Source organism: Paroedura picta, chromosome 10 (assembly GCF_049243985.1).
Source record: "Paroedura picta isolate Pp20150507F chromosome 10, Ppicta_v3.0, whole genome shotgun sequence".
NCBI classification, from domain to species: domain Eukaryota; kingdom Metazoa; phylum Chordata; class Lepidosauria; order Squamata; family Gekkonidae; genus Paroedura; species Paroedura picta.
The window spans coordinates 73,366,369-73,388,325 of record NC_135378.1 but is presented as its reverse complement, the minus strand read 5'-3'; the positions used below and the strand labels follow the sequence as shown (position 1 = coordinate 73,388,325).

Below are 21,957 nucleotides of genomic sequence, written 5' to 3'. Positions count from 1 at the left end.
ACACAGGAGTAGGGCTGGGTAAATGAAAGAGCTTATTGATCTTCCTGAGTGATGTTACCGTAGTGAATAATGGGTGTATAAATGCAAACCAATATTTTCTGGGATATCTGTATTTATTTATACAGCTATGTCTACTTTATTTTGCGTGAGTAGGAGAGACTGCTTATGTGAGTATCCCATAAGTAGTTCAATCAAGCTGGCATACACAAGCCCTGGACGATACACTTCCATACACTGCTCATTCTGTTCTATAAGGCTTCCCATCAAGTTGGCCCAAAGCTACCCATAAGGTCATGGCTGGACAAGAATTTGAACCTGATTTTAAAGCATGGATCTAGACCAGCCTTTCTCAACTTATTTACCATTGAGAAACCCCTGAAACATTCTTCAGGCTTTGAAGTGGTGCAATTGTGCAGAATATGGTTGGGATCTATAGTTGTGTAAATGCCCATCCGGGGCCCCTCCTCTTCCCACCCCCTCCAGACTCTTCATTGGCTTCCATCAGAGGAAACACTGGGAAATGAGAAGTCTGGGGCAGTGGTCATATCCCATTTATATATTTCTAGTGTGATGAAAGATAACGAAGAACTGGTTAATGGAAGGCAGCCATGATAGTCTAATAGAGGTTGACTGCATAGTGACTGTATACACTAAGAAAAAACAATACATAGTTTCTGGTAAGGTATCTGTGCCAAGCTGTTACTTTTCCTTCCTATTTTCCATCAGGGGCAGTCTTAGTGATTCTGGGTTTTAGGGCAAAAGTCCAAGATGGGCCTCAGAGTCATTGCCACTTCCAGTCATCCCCTCATGTCACTTTTACAAGCAAGAAGGGTGGGTGGGCCTTGCCATGTGCAAGGTGTATGGGAGCTTCTGCTGCTGGAAGCCAATTGCTTAAACCCCGGACAGGGAGGTTGCAAGCAGTGATGGCAGCAGAACCCTGGTCTTCTCCTCCTCCTCCCCAATTGTGGGTCACCTCCCCCAGTGCTAAGATCACCCTGTTTCCCATGAACAAATCTAGGGTGGAAGAGGGGGGACTGTGACCATGATCAAACCCTGAGAGCTTCAATGCCATTAAAATGAACGATGGAGACATGCAAGATTTGTATGCTTAATTCCTCCTTGGGTGAAGTTAAAATCCCGCTAACACAACAGAACGATGAGATACAATGCTGCTTAATTGTGAATCAAATAATTATAAGAAGCCTGTTCTCCTTACTCAGGAATTATTCCCACAGTTAGATCTGAATGTTTCTCCTGAGGGTTCCATAATTCTCCAAGTACACCTTGTCCCAAATGTACTGTGGATCAAGCTGCCCTCATTAAATTGTGTGCTACCACTGGCGTCAGCTCTCTAAGGTGGCTTGTAAATCTTCAATTGCTTTTCATACATATCTTCATTAGGGTGACCATCTTCTTTTCAGGGAGACGATCTTTGCCTTAAACACCTGCACAACTCATCTAACAGTGCCCTCCGAAGCAGAGTTCCAAGCCCCATCAACTTCAGTGGATGTAGACAGGTACAGTCTTGCTTAAGTGTCCCCTGTACATGAAATAGGTACAGCTTTTCATCACTGTGAAATATCTTCTCAGAAACGTTCATGTTTTGGAAAATGCTAACTTCAGCTTATCTTCCTCTATAAGCCAATAATGGACACCAGGAGGTACCGTACTGTAGGGCTGGAAAGACGCTATGTTCCTTCCCTAGATCATCTTGAACTACAGTTTCATCTTGAGGAATCTGAACAAAGCTGGAAGTAATTGGAATGGATTTACACATAATGAAAGAGGATGAAGGGGCAGGGGAAGAAGTATAACAGGCCTAGAGCCATAAAGTATGGCAAATCAATTTTTTTTCCAGTAGGTATGGCTCATCGAGCAAGGTTATAAATGGTACAGGCCTATGCATCTCTCAAGTATAAATACACTATTAAACAGAAGCTAAGAAGGTCAACATGCCCAGTATATTTTTACATTGCTGCTTCATTAGGACAGGGAGATTTCTTTCTTTCTTTCTTTTTTAAGAAAAGAGAGCAGAGAAGCACTAGCATATCATCCATTTTTCCAGAGAGGATGATGGCTTCATGCTCAGCAGTGGCTTTTGCCAATAAAAGGCAATATCCCATTTCCATAATAATGGCATCCCCATAGGGTTTTTAATCTGAAGGAGCATAATCTTGTTTGAAATTTCTGTTTCAATTGCTGTGCTTATGTATATACACAAAAATGACATCCAATAGTCTACATATGATCTGATAATAAAGATCTTTTTGAAACGGATGGTTCATTCGTACCACTGGTATCATACCCCTGGTGTTATATGTACATTGGATCTTCTGCCTCCTATAATTGATACTGGAGAATCTCTCTCTCTCTCTCTCTCTCTCTCTATCTATCTACCTACCTACTTACCTACCTACCTATCATCTTCTGTATTGATAACAGAGGTCACTGGATTACAGTCATGAGAACCAGTTCTTTGAAACCTTTAAATATTTTGGAAAACACAACAGTAACAGAGAGGGCATAAGGAACCATTATAAAGCTGTTAGTCTTTGCTATGCTTCATAAATCCTTTTGACCAGAAACCATGGCAAAACAGAAAAAAAAATGCATGCCCATAGGCCACTGAAAAACTACCAATTGTTTACAACCTAAGCTGATTCCCCACCCCCCTCCAGGAAATCAAATACTTGTAAGCAGAAACCAGCAGGAATATAATATTTTGATCATAGGGTTTCCCTGAAAAACCCACATAGAGGACAAATTACAAAGGTAATTCCAAAAAGGTATCCATTTTAGTGATAACTGGTCCTTAGTCAATGGGGTTCAGCAAGTCTCCTATCCCTAAGCTAAGGATTCGATGATGTCTTATGTTTTTATTATGTTTTATTTTGGAAGCCTCCTTGAGCAGGTTTTACGGCCATGTGGCACAGAAATCTTCTAAATGAATCAGTTTCTAAACAAAGAACTTCTTGGGTGGCAAGTGCACCAAAGACCACAAATCATGAATAGCATTCAGGCCATTATGCTAACATCTACTAGTCCAAATGGCATATAGAGAGGCCAGCCTCTAGGTGGAACCTGAGGATTCCTTGGATGTACAGGTCATCTCCACACTACAAAGATCGGTTGCCTTGAAGAAGATGGATGTACTGGAGGGTGGACTATGTGGCATTAGACCTCACTGAGTTCCCTGTCTTCCCCAAGCTCCATCTCCAAATCTCAAACAGTTTCCCAATCTGGATCTTGCAACCATGCCTCCCAATCCCTCACTGGTGGCCATTGGGGGACCTTGCAACCCTTAATGGCAAACTAGGGTGAAAAGTTGGGAAGTCAAGCCAGGTATCACAATCCTAATGAAGGATTTTATTTGCCTTTGGGGGCTTTTTGGAAGAGTCCTCCTCTTGCATGCCAGCAGGATAAAAATCTGTAGTTTAAACTTACTCTAAATGTTTTAAAGAAGCACAGACACAATCTGTTTTGGACAGGCCCCCTCCGCCCTGCACTGCTACAAAACAGGGAAATCTCTTTGCATTAATTCTACGGCATGCTCACAGCAGTATTCTTTAATAGCCCAAGAAGGTTGAAGCTTTAATTTGTTTTGCAGGGGTAATAGATATTTATCCCTAACCACGAATGTCAATGTAGCAGCATTAATGTTCTTCCACTTACTCTGCATACACAGCCCATCTGTGCAGTTCTTGGATTGCAAGACAAGACCTTCACAGTCTTTGCCACCATTCTTTGGTGCTGGAGCCGTGCATTCCCTCCTGCGCCAATGAGTACACTCTGTTCCACATGTAGACCACTTACTCCATGCTGTCCATCTCCCATCCACTGTTAGGAAGAAAATGCAACAAAATAAAGACATTATAAGGGAAAGACCCATAGAATCATAGAGCTGAAAGGGGCCATGCAGGCCATCTAGTACAAACCCCTGCTCAATGCAAGATCAGCCTAAAGCATCCATGCTAAGTATCGGTCCACCCGCTGCTTGAAGACTGCCAATGCGTATGTAAATTGAAACAATAATGGCCATTTACTGTGTACAAAAGGTGCTGGAAGAAATTCTCTGTTGATTCTGATCAGGGTTGCCTTAATGGAGATAAAGATGCCTTGTCTCCTTAATAGAGGCTAAATGGAATGGTGATATTCATTTTTAGCCCATGAAAAGCTTCAGCTGCCCATTTCCACATATAAGGCTTTATTAAAGGGACAGGGCAACGTTTTATTCAGAATACAGATCAGGGATCTCTTTGTGGTGAAAGGTGAGTCAAGTTGCAGCTGACTTACAGAGTCCCTGTAGCGATTGCAAGGCAAGAGATGTTTAGAGGTGATCTGCCTGGGCTTCCTTGGTGGTCTCCCATCCAAGTACTCACCAGGGGCCAGCCTTGCTGAGCTTCTGAGATCTGACAAGATCAGGCTAGCCTGCACCATACTGGTCAAGTTGGCATCTATGCACTCCAGCCGAAAACTATTTCAGACCAGTACACTACTAGCACCCTACCTGTCTTCTGAGCACCTATCCATGAGCCATGGTGATCCATGGGATGGTCACCTCCAGAACTGGCTTTTGTTAGTAGCTCTATGCAGGCCTGGCTTTGTCCCTGACCTGGAAATTGCAGCTGGTGCAAAATGCAGCTTCTAGGGTCCTCACAGAAACATTGTGGATGGCCATATCCAGCTGATGCTGAGGCAGCTGCATTGGTTGCCAGTTGTGGCCCGGATCTGGGTCAAGGTTTTAGTTTTGACCTTTAAGGCCCTTCACAGTCTGAGACCCACATATATGATGGACCGCCTGTTGTCCTATGCCCCCTGCAGGGTTTTATGCTCTGCGGGTAGTAACTTGTTGGTGATTCCTGGCCCCTGGGATGCTTGCCTGGCCTTAACCAGGGCCAGGGCTTTTTCAGTCCTGGATCCAGCCTGGTGGAAAGATCTCTCAGAAGAGTTGAGGGCCCAGTAGGGGAACTCTTTCTATATGAGGCATTCAACAAGTATGCAGTCTTTCCTGGATACATCAGAGCACCAAGAGTGTGCCCAAAGAAGGCAATCTTGCTCACTCAATTTATAGATAACAGGATGTACAGAAGTTCCACAGGAGTTTAGAATATGTGACTTACGACTGAAGCCATGCCACCCTGGAAAAATACACATTTTATCACAGCCAGAATGTTCATCCTCCATGCTCTCCCATCTATTGCCTTCTCAAGTCCTTCATCTTGAGGTACCCTGCTCTAGTCTACTCATGGCTTAAGTAGCAATGCTTGGAATTTGGAACGAGCATGTTACAGGATGCTTTAAGTTGGCATGCAGAAAGGCATGAAGAATCAATGTTCTGGCTGCAACACAGGTCACTTTGTACTAAACTGGCACAGAAAAGGAATCCCATATTAAATTTCAAGGGAGCCAAAGGCAACCTGGGCAGGAATGCGGCCAAACTACTTGAATCAACTAGCTGTGGTGTTTAAAAGCATAGCTATAAGGGGGTGTTGTTTATGTGAATACTTATTTTTCCAATAGAAAACAGAAAGGCCATTTTGACTCGAATTTTATATACTTAAATCCCAGGTTATTTCTAGAGATTTCAACAGAGCACAGGTTGAAGCCCCTAAGATTCTGAGCTTTGAAAGGTTAGATAAATTCTAAGAGTTTCAAAGGAATGAGAAGACAGGGCAAACTCGTATAATAACAGTCATTTCTCCACTGTTGTTTGCACACCATTCTGCATATTATAGAAGACACCGGAGTTCATTCACTGGAAAGAAGAAAGTCAATAAAGAAATGCTTGATACTTGAAGAACAAGATGGCTACCAAACTGCTGGTCAGCACCCACCATTTTATTGATTAATAAGCTGTTGTGCTTTTAATGTGATTGATTACAGTTGATGCGTTATATTGCAAGATGCCTTGAACATTTCTAAAGTTAAGTGGAGTAAAAGAAAGAGACAGAATAGCACTATTTGAAAAATAAATAAAATAAGAATACCTGGACACAGTGTGGTACAAGTTGTTTTCTGGAAACTCTGACCTTCACAGAAGGCACCCCCATTGAGTGGAGCAGGGTTGGTACAAGTCCTTGTCCGCTTTTGGTGGCCCCTTCCACAGCGGTTGTTGCAAACAGACCATTCGGTCCATGTTGACCATCCTCCATTGACTGAGAAGTGAGAAAAGAAAGAAGTAGTTTAGAAGCAAGGCAGAGAACACATTCAATCCAGAAAACGAGGCATCCCATCATTATTCCCTTCATCTTTTGAGTTCAATGATCTACTGTTAAATTGTCCTGCTGGCCTCTTTATTAAACCAATTGAACACCTTCAAACCTTTAGGCAATCACTACAGTTATCTAAGCACTGTAGCTGAAGAAGAAGAACATTTGTTTTTTAACTCCTTTCTTCTCTGCCCTACCAATCTCAAAAGTGCCTTACAATCTCCGTGCCTTCCTCTCCTCACAACAAGCATCTTGTGAGGCAGGTGAGGCTGAGAGAGTCCTGAGAAAACTGTGACTGGGCCAAAGTCACCCAGCAGGCTTCATGTGGGGAATCAAACCTGGTTCTACAAATCAGAGGGCGCTACTCTTAACCACCACACCATATTAATTAGTGTCTTAACACACACCTTCATCCTGAATTCTGTGCAGTTCTCTGCAGACTGCTGAAACGGCCCCTCTCCCCACGTTAAGTGCTCTGCAATTAGGGAGCTGATCCAGCTGATTTTAGACCCTCTCCACCAAATTCAGCTACAGTGCTCCTCTATTCAACACTGGCATATAGCTGATGAATTCTAATTAAATCAATCAACAAACGCAAATGAACTGCGCATTTCCTGCTCTCCAGCAGATACACAGTGCAATCTTGAGTAAGCCCCACAGGGTAGACTTAAATAGGATTCTCAATAGACCTGTATAGGCTTGCTCCCATCTAACCATGATTTTATCATTAGCAAGCCTTTCCACTGACAAATCTTATCGGTTAAATTGAGCATTTGGGCAGGGTTTGTAACATGGCACTAAAAGGCAGCTTCCTCCAGCCGTCCTTTCAAGAGGGCTCACAAATATTAAGAGCTGCATTACTACCTGCACCATATGGCAGAAGCCTTAATGGTTCTGAAAGCTTCCCTGTTTTGCAGAGTAAATGGGAAGTGGGCTGCAATAACACAATCAGGAGAGCTGCTGGCCGTTCTTAGTTCTTTATCTTCCCTTACCTGTTATTTTTCCCTCCTGTTCCCCAGGTACTTGAGGCATGAGCATACCCAGAGGCATGAACCTCTGAGGCTGATTCTGCATCAGTGGTGCCACTCTGGGGCACCGTCATTGCAGTGCTGCGGAACTATATGTTCTGCAACTTTCTGTGTCTCCACAAGGGACAGATTTCAGTGTTCCACTGCTGAAATGTGTCTCCCAGGGAGACGCAGCCGCGGTGGACAGGTTCTGCCATGCGGGAGGTTTGTTATTTTGCAGGAAGGTGGGATTGCACGAGAATATGATCCCACCTTCCTACAACATTTTAAAAAATGCCCCAGTCTGCTGTGTGGTGCCACAAAAATGATCAGGGCATTTTTTTTGCCCCCTCCTGGTCTCTGTAGGGTGGAGAGAAGCCAGGCCTGGAAGGCCCAGCTCTTCCCGTGCACATGGGCCTGCCACGGGACAGGCCCCATTGTTGCCCACAGCGTGAAAAGGGAATCCATGTTCCCTTAGTGTGGGGTTACTGAGGGCCTGATCTACACCAGGCACAGGAGGGTGCTGGCCTGGCACTGGCATCATTTAAATGTGAGGCTAATCCCCGCCTCCATATGAGCCCCCTCCTAGCCTTTCCCCCCCATGTGGAATTGGCCTGAGAGTCACAGCCTTGAACTGGTAGGACGGTCAGTCAGGAGAGACAGAAAGACCTGCTGTGTACAGAGAGAACTCCCATCCCACCTTTCTATTATTTTTCCTGTCATATTTTCTCTTTTGACTTATAAGCCACTTTGGAGCCTCACGGGGGAGAAAGGTGGCATACAAATAATTAAATAAACACAAACTATTAGCAATGATTTCCCCCTGCTACTCCCAGTGGCTAGGCAGCCATCAGGATTCTGAGTACTTGTATGTGATGACTGAGCTGAATTTACTGGGTCAAATGCCATGCGGACCAGAGACAACAAGCTCGCCTATTCCCTTCTGCCTGTTTGTGGTATGTAATGCCAACACAGAGCTCATTAGCCGAGGCAATAACTTAAATATCAGATTCCTCTTGGTATAGCACTGCAGCTACAGTTAAACAGCGGCAGGGATCAACCCATACTTGCTTCTCAAAACCTTTCAGCGATGGGTGAAGTTCCCAGTCAAGGTCTTTCTGCTTGGCCAGAAGAATTGCTGTGGTAAGTGTGCGGAAATTTGCTAATTTACACATATGCCGAGCATTCTCCAGCTGAACTGCACAGTGCTGGTCTGTTGTGCCTCCTTTGCATCACAAATATAGCTAATCAGCTCTATTCAACCAGTTTGCCTTAGAAAGTGGTATTAAAAGCCCTCATTGTGACTTCACGGAGGCAATTGCCTACAATTAAACATAACTGCTGCTGTGAAATAAAGGTTGAAGCATGATCTGTCTTATAATTAAACTGATTGAAATAAAGCTTATGGGGATCAGGGACTGTATCATTAGAGTTAATTCTTATTCTCTCTGTGCTTCTCTTTATGCAGTGGACAATAGAGACTGGTTGCTTTGCACATTACCCAGCCACCCAAAGCAACCTGCCAGGGACATTTGTGCATGGATGTAGCAGCTGCGTACAAGAGGCATAATATGCGGTTGAAAGTGCCACTGAGTCACAGCTGACATATGGTGACCTTGTAGGGCTTTCAAGGCAAGAGACAATCAGAGGTGATTTGCCATTGTCTACCTCTGTGTCATGACCCTGGTATTCCTTGGAAGTTTCCCGACCAATTACTAGCCAGGACTTACACTGCTTAGCTTCCAAGAACTGATGTGATTGGGCTAGCTTGGGCTACCCAGATCAGGGTGATAACAGAGAAACGCTTAATATTTTGATGCTCTGAGCTATCCATGCTAAGCACAGCCACCAATATAGGTCTGCATGGCTAGTGCAGACCTATACTAATCACACCTGGTTCCATGTAATTAGTATAATACAATGGTCTCTGAAGTCACAATGAAAAATTATGTTATGCAATGTGAACACTAGGTGGCCACCACAGCTTACAGCAGGGTAGTCAACCTGTGGTCCTCCAGATGTCCATGGACTACAATTCCCATAAGCATCTGCCAGAAAACTCTGGCAGGGGCTCATGGTAATTGTAGTCCACAGACATCTGGAGGACCATAGGTTGACTACCCCTGGTTTACAGGACAAAACTTGATCATCTGAGTAGTATCTAGCAGGGTCAGTGTGATGACCCTGGCCTTCTACGGTCCATGTCTTCAACAGACCGATACTACAATAAAAGTAGCTGATATCCATTCTGGCAGGCAAGATGTGCAAGCCGACCCCCTTTTGCCTATGAATGTCCATGTGATGCAACTGTACAGCTACCAAGCTGCTTATTCTGCTCATAAGGTAAGAAATGTCAGGAGTGGATGGCAAGAATTCTACATACTACATTTGGAAGACACTTTGAGCTGCCTTTGATCAATTTGATGCAGAACTGCCTCCTTACCATAGACTATGACAGCAGCAGTTGTACTCTTCCTCTTTGCCACAATATTTTTGGCAACGCAAGTGTAGTTGGCTGTGTCAGACAGGCGTGCCTGCTTTATGATCAGGTTGTGGTCAATGGTGATGTAAAAATTTCGGTCTTCAACAGGATCAATCACCTCTTCATTCTTCATCCATTCCACCTGGTGAAAGTGATAGGCAAAGGCCATCAGTCCCCAGGAAAAAGCATAGGCAGTACAATTCAATGCTTCAAAGCATTGTCCCCCAGTAAGTATTTCAAAGTACACAGTAAGGCCTTTTGAGTTGTCCCACTTTTTTTGCTTACATTTCTCCATCCATCATTATTCTCTAATAATATTTTTGTAACTCCCACTGGGTTCTAATGCAATTTCCACAAGACTCTTGGAAACTGGGAACCTAGATTTCTTTCTGAACCATGCTAGCCTCATCTCACCTGTGCAATGATCACTTTCTACCGCTTTCTTTCTCCTAGATGGTCCATGACCTCATTTTGACCACTGTGACCTTTTCTGCATGGGGGGGGGGGAAGGCCAGGCTGGCACTTTTATGGCAGCAGGGCTAATCCCCGCTTCTACATCCCCAGCCCTGGCCTGCTTTAAGCCCTCCGTTGCCCTGCCACAAGGAAACACAGATATTTCCATGTTCACCTTTTCAACAAGGGCACCAATAGGTCCTATCCCAGGACATGCCTGTGTGGAAGGGGAAGAGTCAGGCCTTCCAGGCCCGAATCCTCTCCCTCCTACAACATTCATGCTGGCACAAAGTCAACCAGGGCATTTTAAAACATTTCCATGAATATGATAATACCCCCTCTCCCTGCCATCACTGCACGGAACCTCTCTACCCCAGCTGCCTCATGTGGAGGCAGTAATCCAGTGTGGACTGGGTCTGACAGAGAAAATCCGTGCCCCGTGAGGACCAGGAAAGTGGCAGGGTTAATTGCCCCATTGCAAGGACCCAGCGGCAGCCTGGTGCAGCTGCCACCATGCAGAAAAGGTATGTACTGGTTTTCCGATACTCTCCCTGATAGCATTTAGCTACAAGGCACATGTCAGTTATTTATTTAACCTCATTTATTTCATCCCCTTCTTCCCAACTGGGATGCAAAGCTGCTCACAACATTTTCCCCATCTGTATTTCCTCCTTACAGCAATTAAATAGGACAGGGTTCTCAGTTGTGCCTGAAGAATACTCTTAACAGGTACACATGATTGCCCTTTGCTTATGGTGATCCAGCACTGCTGCCCAGCAATCCTGGAGGCTTGCTGCTTGTCAGTAGAGCCACAGGGGGGAAATGGTGGAGAAGTCTCTACCAGCACGAACCCAAAAGTGACTGTATGGTAAATCCTAGAGCGTCACAACGATAAACGTCACAACAATAAGATGCTATTGCTTCTGGGTTTATACTACTGTTGGTACAAACGTCATTAGAAGAAGAAGAAGAAGAGTTGGTTCTTATATGCCGCTTTTCCCTACCCGAAGGAGGCTCAGAGCGTCTCACAATCACCTTCCTTTCCTCTCCCCACAACAGACAATGGTAAGAAAGCCTCATGGGTGAGGCTGAGAGAGCCCTGATATTACTACTCAGTCAGAACAGTTTTATCAGTGACGTGGCGAGCCCAAGTTCACCCAGCTGGTTGCATGTGGGGGAGTGCAGAATCGAACCCAGCATGCCAGATTAGAAGTCCACACACCTAACCACTACACCAAACTGGCTCTCTAACACCAAACTGGCTCTCTAAATTAAAATGCTGCCACCCCATAAAGCTCTCTTCAGTTGCCAGCATTGGGTTGGCGAACCTATGATGATAACACGTGTTTGCGAATGTTTCTGAGCTCATCCACACAATGCCTGTTAAGGTGTAGAAACCGAACATCTTAAACATTGCTGAAAAAGCAATGTGCAAACAAACACCTTAGTATACGTGTATTAAGTTTATGTATAGATTCCATTCTATGCGTGTTTCCTATCATCACATTTCTAGTGGCTTTATAGCCCTTCACTTTCACAATGGACTCTTTTAAAAGTTCTTTTAGAAAAATCAGGGGAAAAGAGTTAAAAACCTAAATTTGTGCTCACTAGCTACACAATATTCCATTCATTTCCACTCCAAAGAAGCACCCCATTCTCCCTGAGCTGCCTGAGGTAAGCTACCCTAACTTGGCTGAACATCCAGTGGTTTATTTGCTTTTGAACTCACTAGTTCATTAAAATCTGTGCCCAGAACTGTAATCAGATGGATAAAAACAAAAACATTCTCTCCCCAAGTCCACCCAACGGAATACAGAGGAAGCTCAATGGTAAGAAAGACCAGGGTTGTACTGACAAACATCCCCTTTTCCCAAAATCATTTGAACATCTGCCCAAGGAGCCTGGAAGCCAACCAAGTTTATTCCATCCTAGTTTAGTAACAGAACAGTAACAGGCTATGGATGGTCCTTCACACAGACAGAACGGTGTCTCCCATGGTCACATCGGGCTTGATTCATACTCTCATTAAACTGGTCAGGTACCTCAAAAGGAAGGATTACTCCTGGGCAGAAATGTATGCGTTATGATTGGTAATTCCATTTTATCATGAAAATGGATCCCCATGTGATTTGAGTGGACTTATAAGAGCATGGCTTTATTTAGGATTGCACTGCTTAGTGACTGGTTGCTTGATGACCTGTAATGGAACACGTGAACTACCTCTGCTGAAAATTATCATGCCTGAATTGATATAAAAGCTCTGCTTGGGGGGCATGATGTGAGTTGAACCTTTAACATATGCAAGGTATCATTTGGCATTGTTTCCCATCAATTAGAAATGAACTTGCTTGTGAACCAGCCCTTGTATTTTTCTAATTCGCAAGTGAAGATGATTATACAAAATGTTACACGCAAAACTGTCTTTTTCCTAAAAATGCTTCTGAGCAAATGCAATAACATTTGTCTGTATATCAAATTCTTGCCTATAAAATGGAAATAGTACATAACAACATAAAAAGACCTTAGTTAGATCAAACTACATTTCTGTTTAATTCATAATTCTGTTTCCAACGAGGACTGACCAGTTATGTCTAAGAAATCCACAAAACAGGCATGCAGGCAAGCTAAATTGGCATGGTCCCTGAGCCATCTTCAATGATCCTAAGGCAGGGGTAGTCAAACAGTTTGCTGGCAGGGGCTCATGGGAATTGTAGTCCATGGACATCTGGAGGGCCGCAGTTTGACTACCCCTGTCCTCAGCAGTTCCCCCTGCCCTCCTGATACCTCATAGACAGTCCAGATTTCAGATGAAGAATTAAGACATTTTCCCCTAAAGTGTCTCAATTTGTATTCATTCACAATGAATCTCATTTGCCTTTTTGCTGCCCATCTATCCAGTTTAAAGAGATCCTTTCAAAGCTCTTCATGAGGTTCTTGGGCTTTACCATTCTAAATAACTTGGCAGAGTACATAAACGTAGCCTTACCATTGGCCACTTCTGACTTCACATCATTTAGGAACAAGTTAACCCACCTGGATATAAATGTTTGGATAACCTCATTGCTTATTCTCTCCATTGTGTTTATCTTACGTTGGCCTACTTTACAAATTTCCTCTGCGGATAAATAAGAACTGTAAAAATACTTTGCACACTTAAAGAGCAGTAAAAATAATTCACAATAACAAAACCATGTTATCTTTCAAAATGAGTGTTGGCTTCTATACAGGGCCAGCACTGGGACTGAATCAGGACGCAGGTTTTGAAATGTCCCAGTCAATATGAAATGTGACACAAAATTTATCAACAAAGGCAACAAGCTAGAAATGAGAAAAAATAAGTGGTCCAGCTACTAATGTCTGTAACAGAGCACAAATAGTCTGTAACAGAGTATAAATTGGTATTATTGTAATGACAAATATTCCCTTTCCTCCATGCTATCTGAAAATCTACCCAACAAAGCAGGTAACCTAAACAATTTAATATCAGCCTCAAATACTACCAGCTTTCCATGTTAAAGTAATTTGGGAACAGCAATCAGAAAGCTATGGCATTTGAAATGCTACAAGTTATAAAGATAAGGACATTTGGCACAGTATGTATGAAGACTGTAGATAACTTAAGGGGCAAGCAAACACAACAAGAAGATGTGACAGATGAATGGAAGGCCCTTTATATAATTTCTTTGACATACCATTTTAGGCCTTATCCCCTGTTCTTTTGGGATTAACTACCACTACACAGCATCAATAGCTCCCTCTTTTATATTTTGAAAATCAAATCCTGTAACACATTCTTCTTAAGAGGTGTGTTAATAATTTCCTCCAAAGCACTGCATGTATTTTCTGAGAATGAAAATTTAATCCATTTGCCACTGTTTCATGTGTATAATTTATCATAGAAAGTAAGATACTGCATTTAAACTTCCTTAGGGCGTTCAGTCAAAATGCTGGATCTGCGGGTATGGTCTCTTAAAGATGAGGCAGTTATAGTGTCATTAATAATAGAACCACAAGGCAAACAACAATTGCTCTGAGAATGCACGTCAAAATTACCTCAGGAGCAGGAAAAAAGCTATTTGAAGTAAAAACCAGGACCATCTACATTTTTGCATATTATGTCAGTCATTATGTCTCCTACAATACTTTTTTAAAATCCTTTATGCTGTGTTGTAGCCAAATTAACATCTCTGCCTTGGAAAAGGGAATATATGTCATGTAGTGTTTTACTTTCCATATGATAAATACATAATAATTGTTGTGTTACTAAGGAGCTGAAGAAGGAGATGTGGGTCCCTTCATTTTTATGCCCACAATAACCCTGTGAGGTAGCTGGAACCTGGTCCTCACATAAATTTAATGACTAATGGCTCAAATACACAAGATTTGTGAATAGACAGAGACATCTGCAAATGCATCTCCTGAGGCTTTTTTTCAAAGTGAAAACAGCAGCCATGAGGTTGCCTCTGATCAGGGTTGGGCCACAGGGTGCTGCACCATCTAACTAGTATCAAGGGCCTTTGAAGCTTTCATTTGGGTGAGACGTGCAGGCAGTTTAAGGCGCCTTGTATGTTTTCTCCTGCAGTCCAACTAAAACTTCTGGGGGATTGACTGAAACTAGGAAAATGACGCATGCAAATGCTCTACCTTACTCTATCCCCCAACCTGAACCCAACCACTATGGCCGATATTTACTGTCTCCTCTGTGGGGTCACAAAGTCTTCGATGTCTCTTTACTCCGATTGCAAAGTCAGACGTGACACAGCCAGCCTGTGTATTTGTTTACACATGTTCACCCCGAACACAGTATTTATTGGCTGACAAAATCCTTCCTTTCCCCATCATCATACAACTGTTGGCTCAGGGAAAGCTACACGCTTGACTTTTCTTCACTGCTTTAAGCATATGTTCATCCTAGTCTAAGTTGCTTTTGGTTCCCGACCTTCACTTTGTATAAGAGGCAAGAGAGAGAGAGACAGATTTAGGTCCCTCACTTGTTCGCTTTGGTTTGTATACAACAGTTTCTACGTGAATAGAAAGGACCCAAGTATAAATACATGTGGTTCAATGCATATAGATAGAGGGCAGTCATAAACTTGCTTGGCTTCATTCCCCTACCTATGCATGATCAATGGCTAATGAGCAGAGTTTGTGTGCATGCAGTACGCAAGCAGCGTTCACTCCCATGATCGGGAACACTCCTTTTTGGAATCAATCACATTCACACACAATTTAGATGCATATAGACTCCACATGAAGCTAAGGATTAGCCACCTGATGTAGGTAAATGAGTACCAGGTCGTAAGCTATTACTCTTGTTCTGTGTTGTCTGTCTTGGGAGTCCTGTGTTATACCAAATCAAATTCATATTTAATTACTTCTTAAACCTCTATAGCACTTTAAATATTGTTTTAAAAATAAAACATCTGGATTATTTGCATATACAATCCTGGGAGCCTATGAGGCCCAAGTGACCTGATCCTTCATAATCTCCCTCTTCCCCTTCTATAACTGCTTCCTTGGGACATCACGTGCAAGTCTCTGGGCCCATAGAGAATCAGAATATCTTTATTGGTATAGTTAGGAGAATCGCATTGAGTAATTATGAAGGTGCCACCCTGTGCCTGTCCTGGTATCACTCTCTACCTTCTGGAAGTGCCAAGTCTTTGCCTCGGGTAGATCTGTGAGAAAGAATCTTAATTGCCCATAAACCTGGGACCTTTTATACAGTCTGCTTGAAATTTGGCAGGGAGGATGTAGTCGGAATATCTTCCCCCCACTTTAATTGCCTATAAAGCTGGAATGTATTCTCCAGGCAGCCTGAAACGTAGCACCAAAGGGTCCCTGGGGTGAAAATAGCTCCTTGAGATTTCAATCCAAATAGGATAGAAAACAAACAAGATACAGCAAGATGCATACACTGATGAAAGCACTGGTAAAGAAAAATGAACAATACATAACAATGCAGTAATAAAACAAGATAATTTGCAGAAGGGACGGGGGAGGAAAAAAGTGTCCATTCCTATAATCTCTTCCAGTTTTTTCCACCTGCCTTTGAGAGAGTACATCCCAATCTGGGCTGGGATTAAAGGTGGCTAAATTTGCCTCGATCTATAGAATGGCTGATCAGATTCTACTGCATTCAGCACTTTTATCAATAACACCACACTGGCCGCATTGCTTCAAAACGTCCCAGTGTCCCCGTCCTCTGTAGACTACAATCACTTTGGGAGCGTAGCATCTAACCATAGCTCAATAGGGGAGGGGGAAATGTTTCTTTCACTGTGTAGTCAGCATTTGCAGACAACTGGCTCCCTAGTGAAATCTGTCCTCTGTTTGGGAAGCTTTTAAGCAGTGACTGTGGAAGAGACCATCTGGACAAGCAAGCAAGGAAAAGGTGCTTCCTTGTTTGTATCATTCCCCCCCCCCCCAGCATATCAAACTGAAAATGAACAAACCTGTCTCTTTTCTCAAGGCACAATCAGGAAGTGATTTAACTTTAGATAGAAAAAATTATTGGTTCAGAATAAGGGTCTGTCGGAAGCCTGCATACTGTCTAGGACAGGGGTAGTCAAACTGCGGCCCTCCAGATGTCCATGGACTACAATTCCCAGGAGCCCCTGCCAGCGCTGGCAGGGGCTCCTGGGAACTGTAGTCCATGGACATCTGGAGGGCCGCAGTTTGACTACCCCTGGTCTAGGATAATGTCAACAGACTCAGTGTTAACTCTGCAATACTAAATGGAATTGATGGCACTTAATACACACAAAGCCCAATGGCGTAAGATCACACAGAAAGGCCCTCTTGACTAGGGTTTCCAGATCTGGATACACCTCGCCCCTCCACCTCTCCTCCCCCAAGGTGAAAGAATGCCACATTTTAATATGGCATGCGGATGCCACCCAGAAGTGACATCAGCATACCAAGGTTGTCAGGGTTGGTGTTTTTGGGCAAAGCTCTTTGGTTTGAAGCAAATTTTACTATAGCATTTTGCCCAAAAGTTAGAGCATCACCCCCAAAATCTCTGATGTCACTTTTGGGTAATGTCAGAAAACTCCCAGAAAGTGCCTCTCATGCCTTGCTGGCAGTGCCAATGGATCTACTCTTGACTGTTCAAGCTGGTGGGTACATACGGGAGGGCCTTTTTGGTGACAGCCCCGTAATTGCGGAACAATCTTCCCAATCTTGATCTTTAGGAGGCAGCTGAAGACAGTTTTATTCCAGGTGGCATTCAATTAATTTAGTTTTTTTTCTTTTGAGTTCTAAATTGAGGTTTCAGTTCACAGATTTCTCTGTGTTTTTTGTATTCTGTGTTTAATGCTTTATTTACACTGGAAGCTGTCCTGAGTGGCATGAGTTAGAAAGACAACTGATGATAGATAGATAGATGGATGGATGGATGGATGGATGGATGGATGGATGGATGGATGGATGGATGAAGCAAGCAGCAGTGGGCACTGAATATAACATAAAACATCAATCCTAGAAATAAAATTGCTAGTGTGCCCTGTTATACATACTTAAAATAAGACAACAGGATACCAACAATATCTTTTTGAAGAAGTAAGTTTTATATCCTACTTTTCTCTCCCGTAAGGAGTCTCAAAGTGGCTTACAATTATCTTCCCTTTCTGTCCCCACAACAGGTGCCTTGTGTCGTAGGTGGAACTGAGAGAGTTCTGAGAGGAACTGTGAGTGGCCCGAAGTAACCCAACAGACTCCATGTGGAGGAATGAGGAATCAAACCTAGTTTTCCAGAGTAGAGTCCACCATTCTTGATGGCTCTCATTTTGAACAGTGCTACCCTATCACCTTCTTGTGGACTCTGTCCAGCATTGTAATTCCTCCAGTAAGTCATCCCAGGCCAATTTTTTAAGGAGTGCAATTCCATTCCCCCCCTCTCCCCCCAGAGTTGTTAAAGCTTCCGCAAACTTCTCCTGTACTTTCTTCATGCTGCAATCTAATGTGGCAGTAATTTAGAGAGCTCTGCACCTTGTAGTATTTTCTGCTCCCCTTCCCATCCTGCTTCCTGGTGGGAGACAGATGTGTTGTCTCTAATTATTCACTGATTGGCATCAGGAGATGTATTAACATAATTGGCACATTTGTTCTAATTAACAGAGGGAACCTGCCACATGTCACCCCACATGAAATGTGAGCCCAACAGCCATTGGCAAGCAAGTGGGGGGGATCTCAACCATTGTCACAAGTGCTACCCTGGAGCCCTAAACAGGTCTCGATTTTAGCTGATGTTAAAATAATGCATGCTAATATGAGAACAAATAAAACACAGCTAGGATTTTTTTTTTAGTAGACTTGACAAATAAAAGGTATACAAACCGGAAAGTGATTATCAGGGTTTCAATATTTGATCAAGCAGTCAATGAGATAAACCCATTAATTTTTAATCTTTAAACTGTTTTAATATAAGTACTTTAAAAGCTATGGGTCGCAGAAGCAATTTTAGAAAACAACCAGAAAGCCAGTGTAGTAGTGTGCAGGTTTAGCTATGGAGTTCCGTAGCTCATCTATTGCTTCCTTCCCAACTTTTGCTTGACGAAATGAGGCAGTTGATGTGGCAGTTTCCCTGTAGTGTATTTTTATGTCAGTAATCTTAAGAGCAAAGCTGGCTCTAGCAGCTATCCTTGCACACTCCTAGACTTACCAGGTTTCCAAGCAATCTCCAAGCAATAAGGACATTGTGTCCATGTGTAACACCATTTCCTGTGAAAACTGGAAGTGATGTCATGCTGTCAGGGCCTTCTAGGATTTGGGGAAAACTCTATGGTTTTTGTAAATTCTGGAGCCTGCCTCTGCCAGTCATGGCATCACTTCCAGTTTTTTCAGGAGTGGCATTGTACGGTAGCATGATGCTGGAACACTTGTCCCTGCCCCCAAATACTTTCTGGCATTTCAGGTGATGGCCTGGCAACCCTATGCTGACTCCTAGCTAGAGCTGCTAGGCAGCAACTGTGGTCCCCAGGACTTGTGGGGGGATGTGGACATGCAGAGCCTGGAAGACAGAAGTGATGATATTGTGTTGCTGGTGAAGCAGGGTCACTCTGGTACATGGGCAAAAACTTTATGGTGGGAGTCATTTTTGCCTTAGAGATTTTGCCCATATACCAGAGCTTTCCTGCATAATGATGCCATTTCCAGTGTATGCTAAAAAATCTGTTATTGGCAATGCAGGCATAGGCCTATTTTTCCTCTCAGTAAGTCCCCTGCCAGCCAGCCGATTCATGACAGAGCAGAGGGCACAGAGGCAGCAGCCTGGCAACTATAACTGTAATACTGTCATCCGACCCTCTTCTTTTTGCTGCTGCCCAGTGGACTGAGCATGGCCATCGAGTGAAGCAAGCACTAAACTTATTATACAAACAAGACAAGATTCAAAATATAAAAGCGTAAATAATCTGTTGATGAGCATAGGCATTAAAAATGATTTTCTGTTTCTAGTCAAAACATCACTTGCCCACTAGAATTCCAGACTGGATCACAAGGGAATAGAGAAACCATTATGTTAAAAAGCACAGCCGTGGTGGGGTAAACCACACTGACATATTGCTGAGACCATTCTCTTGCTTATGTGTTTTCCTACTGTGGAAACACTTTCTTAATAGCACATATGTCTATCTATCAGGAATAACTCACTGTCAACTCTGCAATGCAATGCAAATCCTTAGAGTTGAGGCTGAAAGGAAGCTCTAACAAGGGAGCAATGGCATAAGGAGGCAGAAGACTGCAGTAAAGCCACCAAGGTTAGAAGAGGAGTAGATGACACGGGAAACAAAGTGCATGGAGGAAAAAGAGGGCAAGGGACAGGAATCTGGAGTGGGGCTAGGGAGATATGGGAATAGGAGTAGGCAAAGAAGGATGGCAGCTAGGGTAAGAACAGGGGGAAGGCAACCCTAAAGGTTTGTAAGCAGGGGCCTGAGGGAAAACAAGGCAGGATGTCTGAGGGAAAATGGGGCTGGGGATAGAAACAGGGACAGAAGAGGACCTGGAAAATGCTGAGGTTTGAACCTGGACTAAAACTAAGCTAGGAGCTGAGGAAAGGTATGAAGAAGTTAGCCCCAGGAAAAGTATGAAAGCAGCATAGGGCAAAGATCAATCGGGGGGGGGGGGGGGATGACAAACAAATATGTATCTAGAAAAAGGAGGAAGAGGTAGGCAAAGAGTGGCAATGTAATACAGCCTATGAAGGCAAGGGCGGGCAAAGTACTCAGGATAGTGAGAAGCAAAGGGTATGAGAAATTAAAATGAAGCAAAGGGTATAGGGCACGGGAGCTGTGGCTGCCTCGGACCACCTTTCTATTCCCAGTGGTTTCCAATGATTTTGGCCTGGTGACCCATAAGTACTAACTTGCTTGGTAATAGCAACCCAACCAGTGTCAGCCTAAGGCTTTTTTTTTTAGCACCCAAGGCCAATGTCAACTTCGTCACCCATCTAGCCCAGCATTGCATTTTCTACAGCAGCTAACTAGTTGTTGAGAAAACCATGAACATCACACCAAGGGTGAAGCTGTTTCCAAACTAGAGGTGGTCCATTCCCTCTTCTTTACAGCTACTACCATAAAATGACTAAGTGCTGGATGGATTTTCACATCTCATTGTTGCAAAAGGAGGTGGAAGGTAAGCATGTAAGATCTCTATGAGGAGGACAAGGAGAGAAAGAATGATGCAAAGGCTGGGTATGGCCCTTAGGGAGGTCTGCCAACTTCCAGGTGGTAGCTGGAGATCTTACGTTATTACAAGTGGTCTCCAGCTGATGGAGATCTGTTCACCTGGAGAAAATGGCTGCTTTGGAAAGTGGACTCAGTGATTATTATACACTTCTCAATTATTACCTTCCTCAGGCTCAAAATCCCTGTTTTCCAACCCACTTTCAGAGGCCCCATGACCCACTTTTGGATTCCATCCTATCGAATTCACTAACATAGGTGATAGCATTTCTACATCTCCCTTCCTGTTCTCCCATCTGTTTATACAGGCCAGAACATAATCCTCCCTTCCATTTGCCACAAGACTTCATAAAGCTGCTTCTCTCCACCCTGCTGAATATTCAGAGTCATCTCCCTGCTTTAATTCCCTTTGTAAAAACTCTCTCTCTCTCCCTCTCTCCTTTTTCCCTGAGCAGAAGCTAAAACATCGCCAGGGCAACAAGTCACCTGCATGGAAATGCATACACGTAGGAGTTCCAATTAAGGGACAACGACAGCAAAACAGGACCTGCTCTCGTCAAACAAAGCAAACAGTAGTTATATTAACAATCAATTAGACGCAGCAGCCACCTGATGCTGTGCATTTGGAGTGGTCCCCAGACTGCACTGCCCAGACAATAGCAGATGAACAAAATGTGTGCCGTGCTCATTCCAACCCGGCAAGCAACTGTTATGGCTCCAGACCACCGTGACACCCTCTCATCCCTCTTAACATGACGTAAACGCAAGCACAACAGCCGTTTTTAAGCCCAATTGGGTCACCCCGTTTTACAGCAGATGCTGATGCTCTCCAATTAAACTCTTAGGGAGAAACGACCTCTTTATAATTAGCGAAGCAATTATCCCCGTGTTGAAGGTGCAGCGAATCACACATTCCAATGCAAAACTTCACTGAGTTGCTTGTGGCATATTAACTAATCTTAGATCTCATGCATGTTTTGATCTATAACCTTATTGCAAGGAGTTAATTTGATGAGGCTGCCTCACTTAGAGACTGTTTCCCACTCCCAAGGAGATTTGGCATCTTTGAAAAGAGCAGAAGCAATAAGAAAAGGGATTAATTGCTAATAACACTACTACATTGC

General features: G+C 43.5%; 1 protein-coding gene across 4 annotated transcripts in view; it reads right to left on the bottom strand.

Moving 5' to 3' along the window:
- UNC5C (unc-5 netrin receptor C) overlaps positions 1-21,957 on the bottom strand; it is a 360,728-nt gene that overhangs the window by 68,371 nt on the left and 270,400 nt on the right. For all 4 annotated transcript variants that reach the window (XR_013224913.1, XR_013224914.1, XR_013224912.1 and 1 more), the window contains exons 5-7: positions 9,660-9,840; positions 5,988-6,155; positions 3,673-3,837 (exon numbers count right to left, since the gene is read on the bottom strand). Coding sequence is in view for 1 of the 4 variants with exons in the window: in XM_077300836.1 (XP_077156951.1) it covers positions 3,673-3,837; positions 5,988-6,155; positions 9,660-9,840 (514 nt within the window). In the remaining 3 variants the exon portion in view is untranslated. The remainder of the gene's footprint in view (positions 1-3,672; positions 3,838-5,987; positions 6,156-9,659; positions 9,841-21,957) is intronic.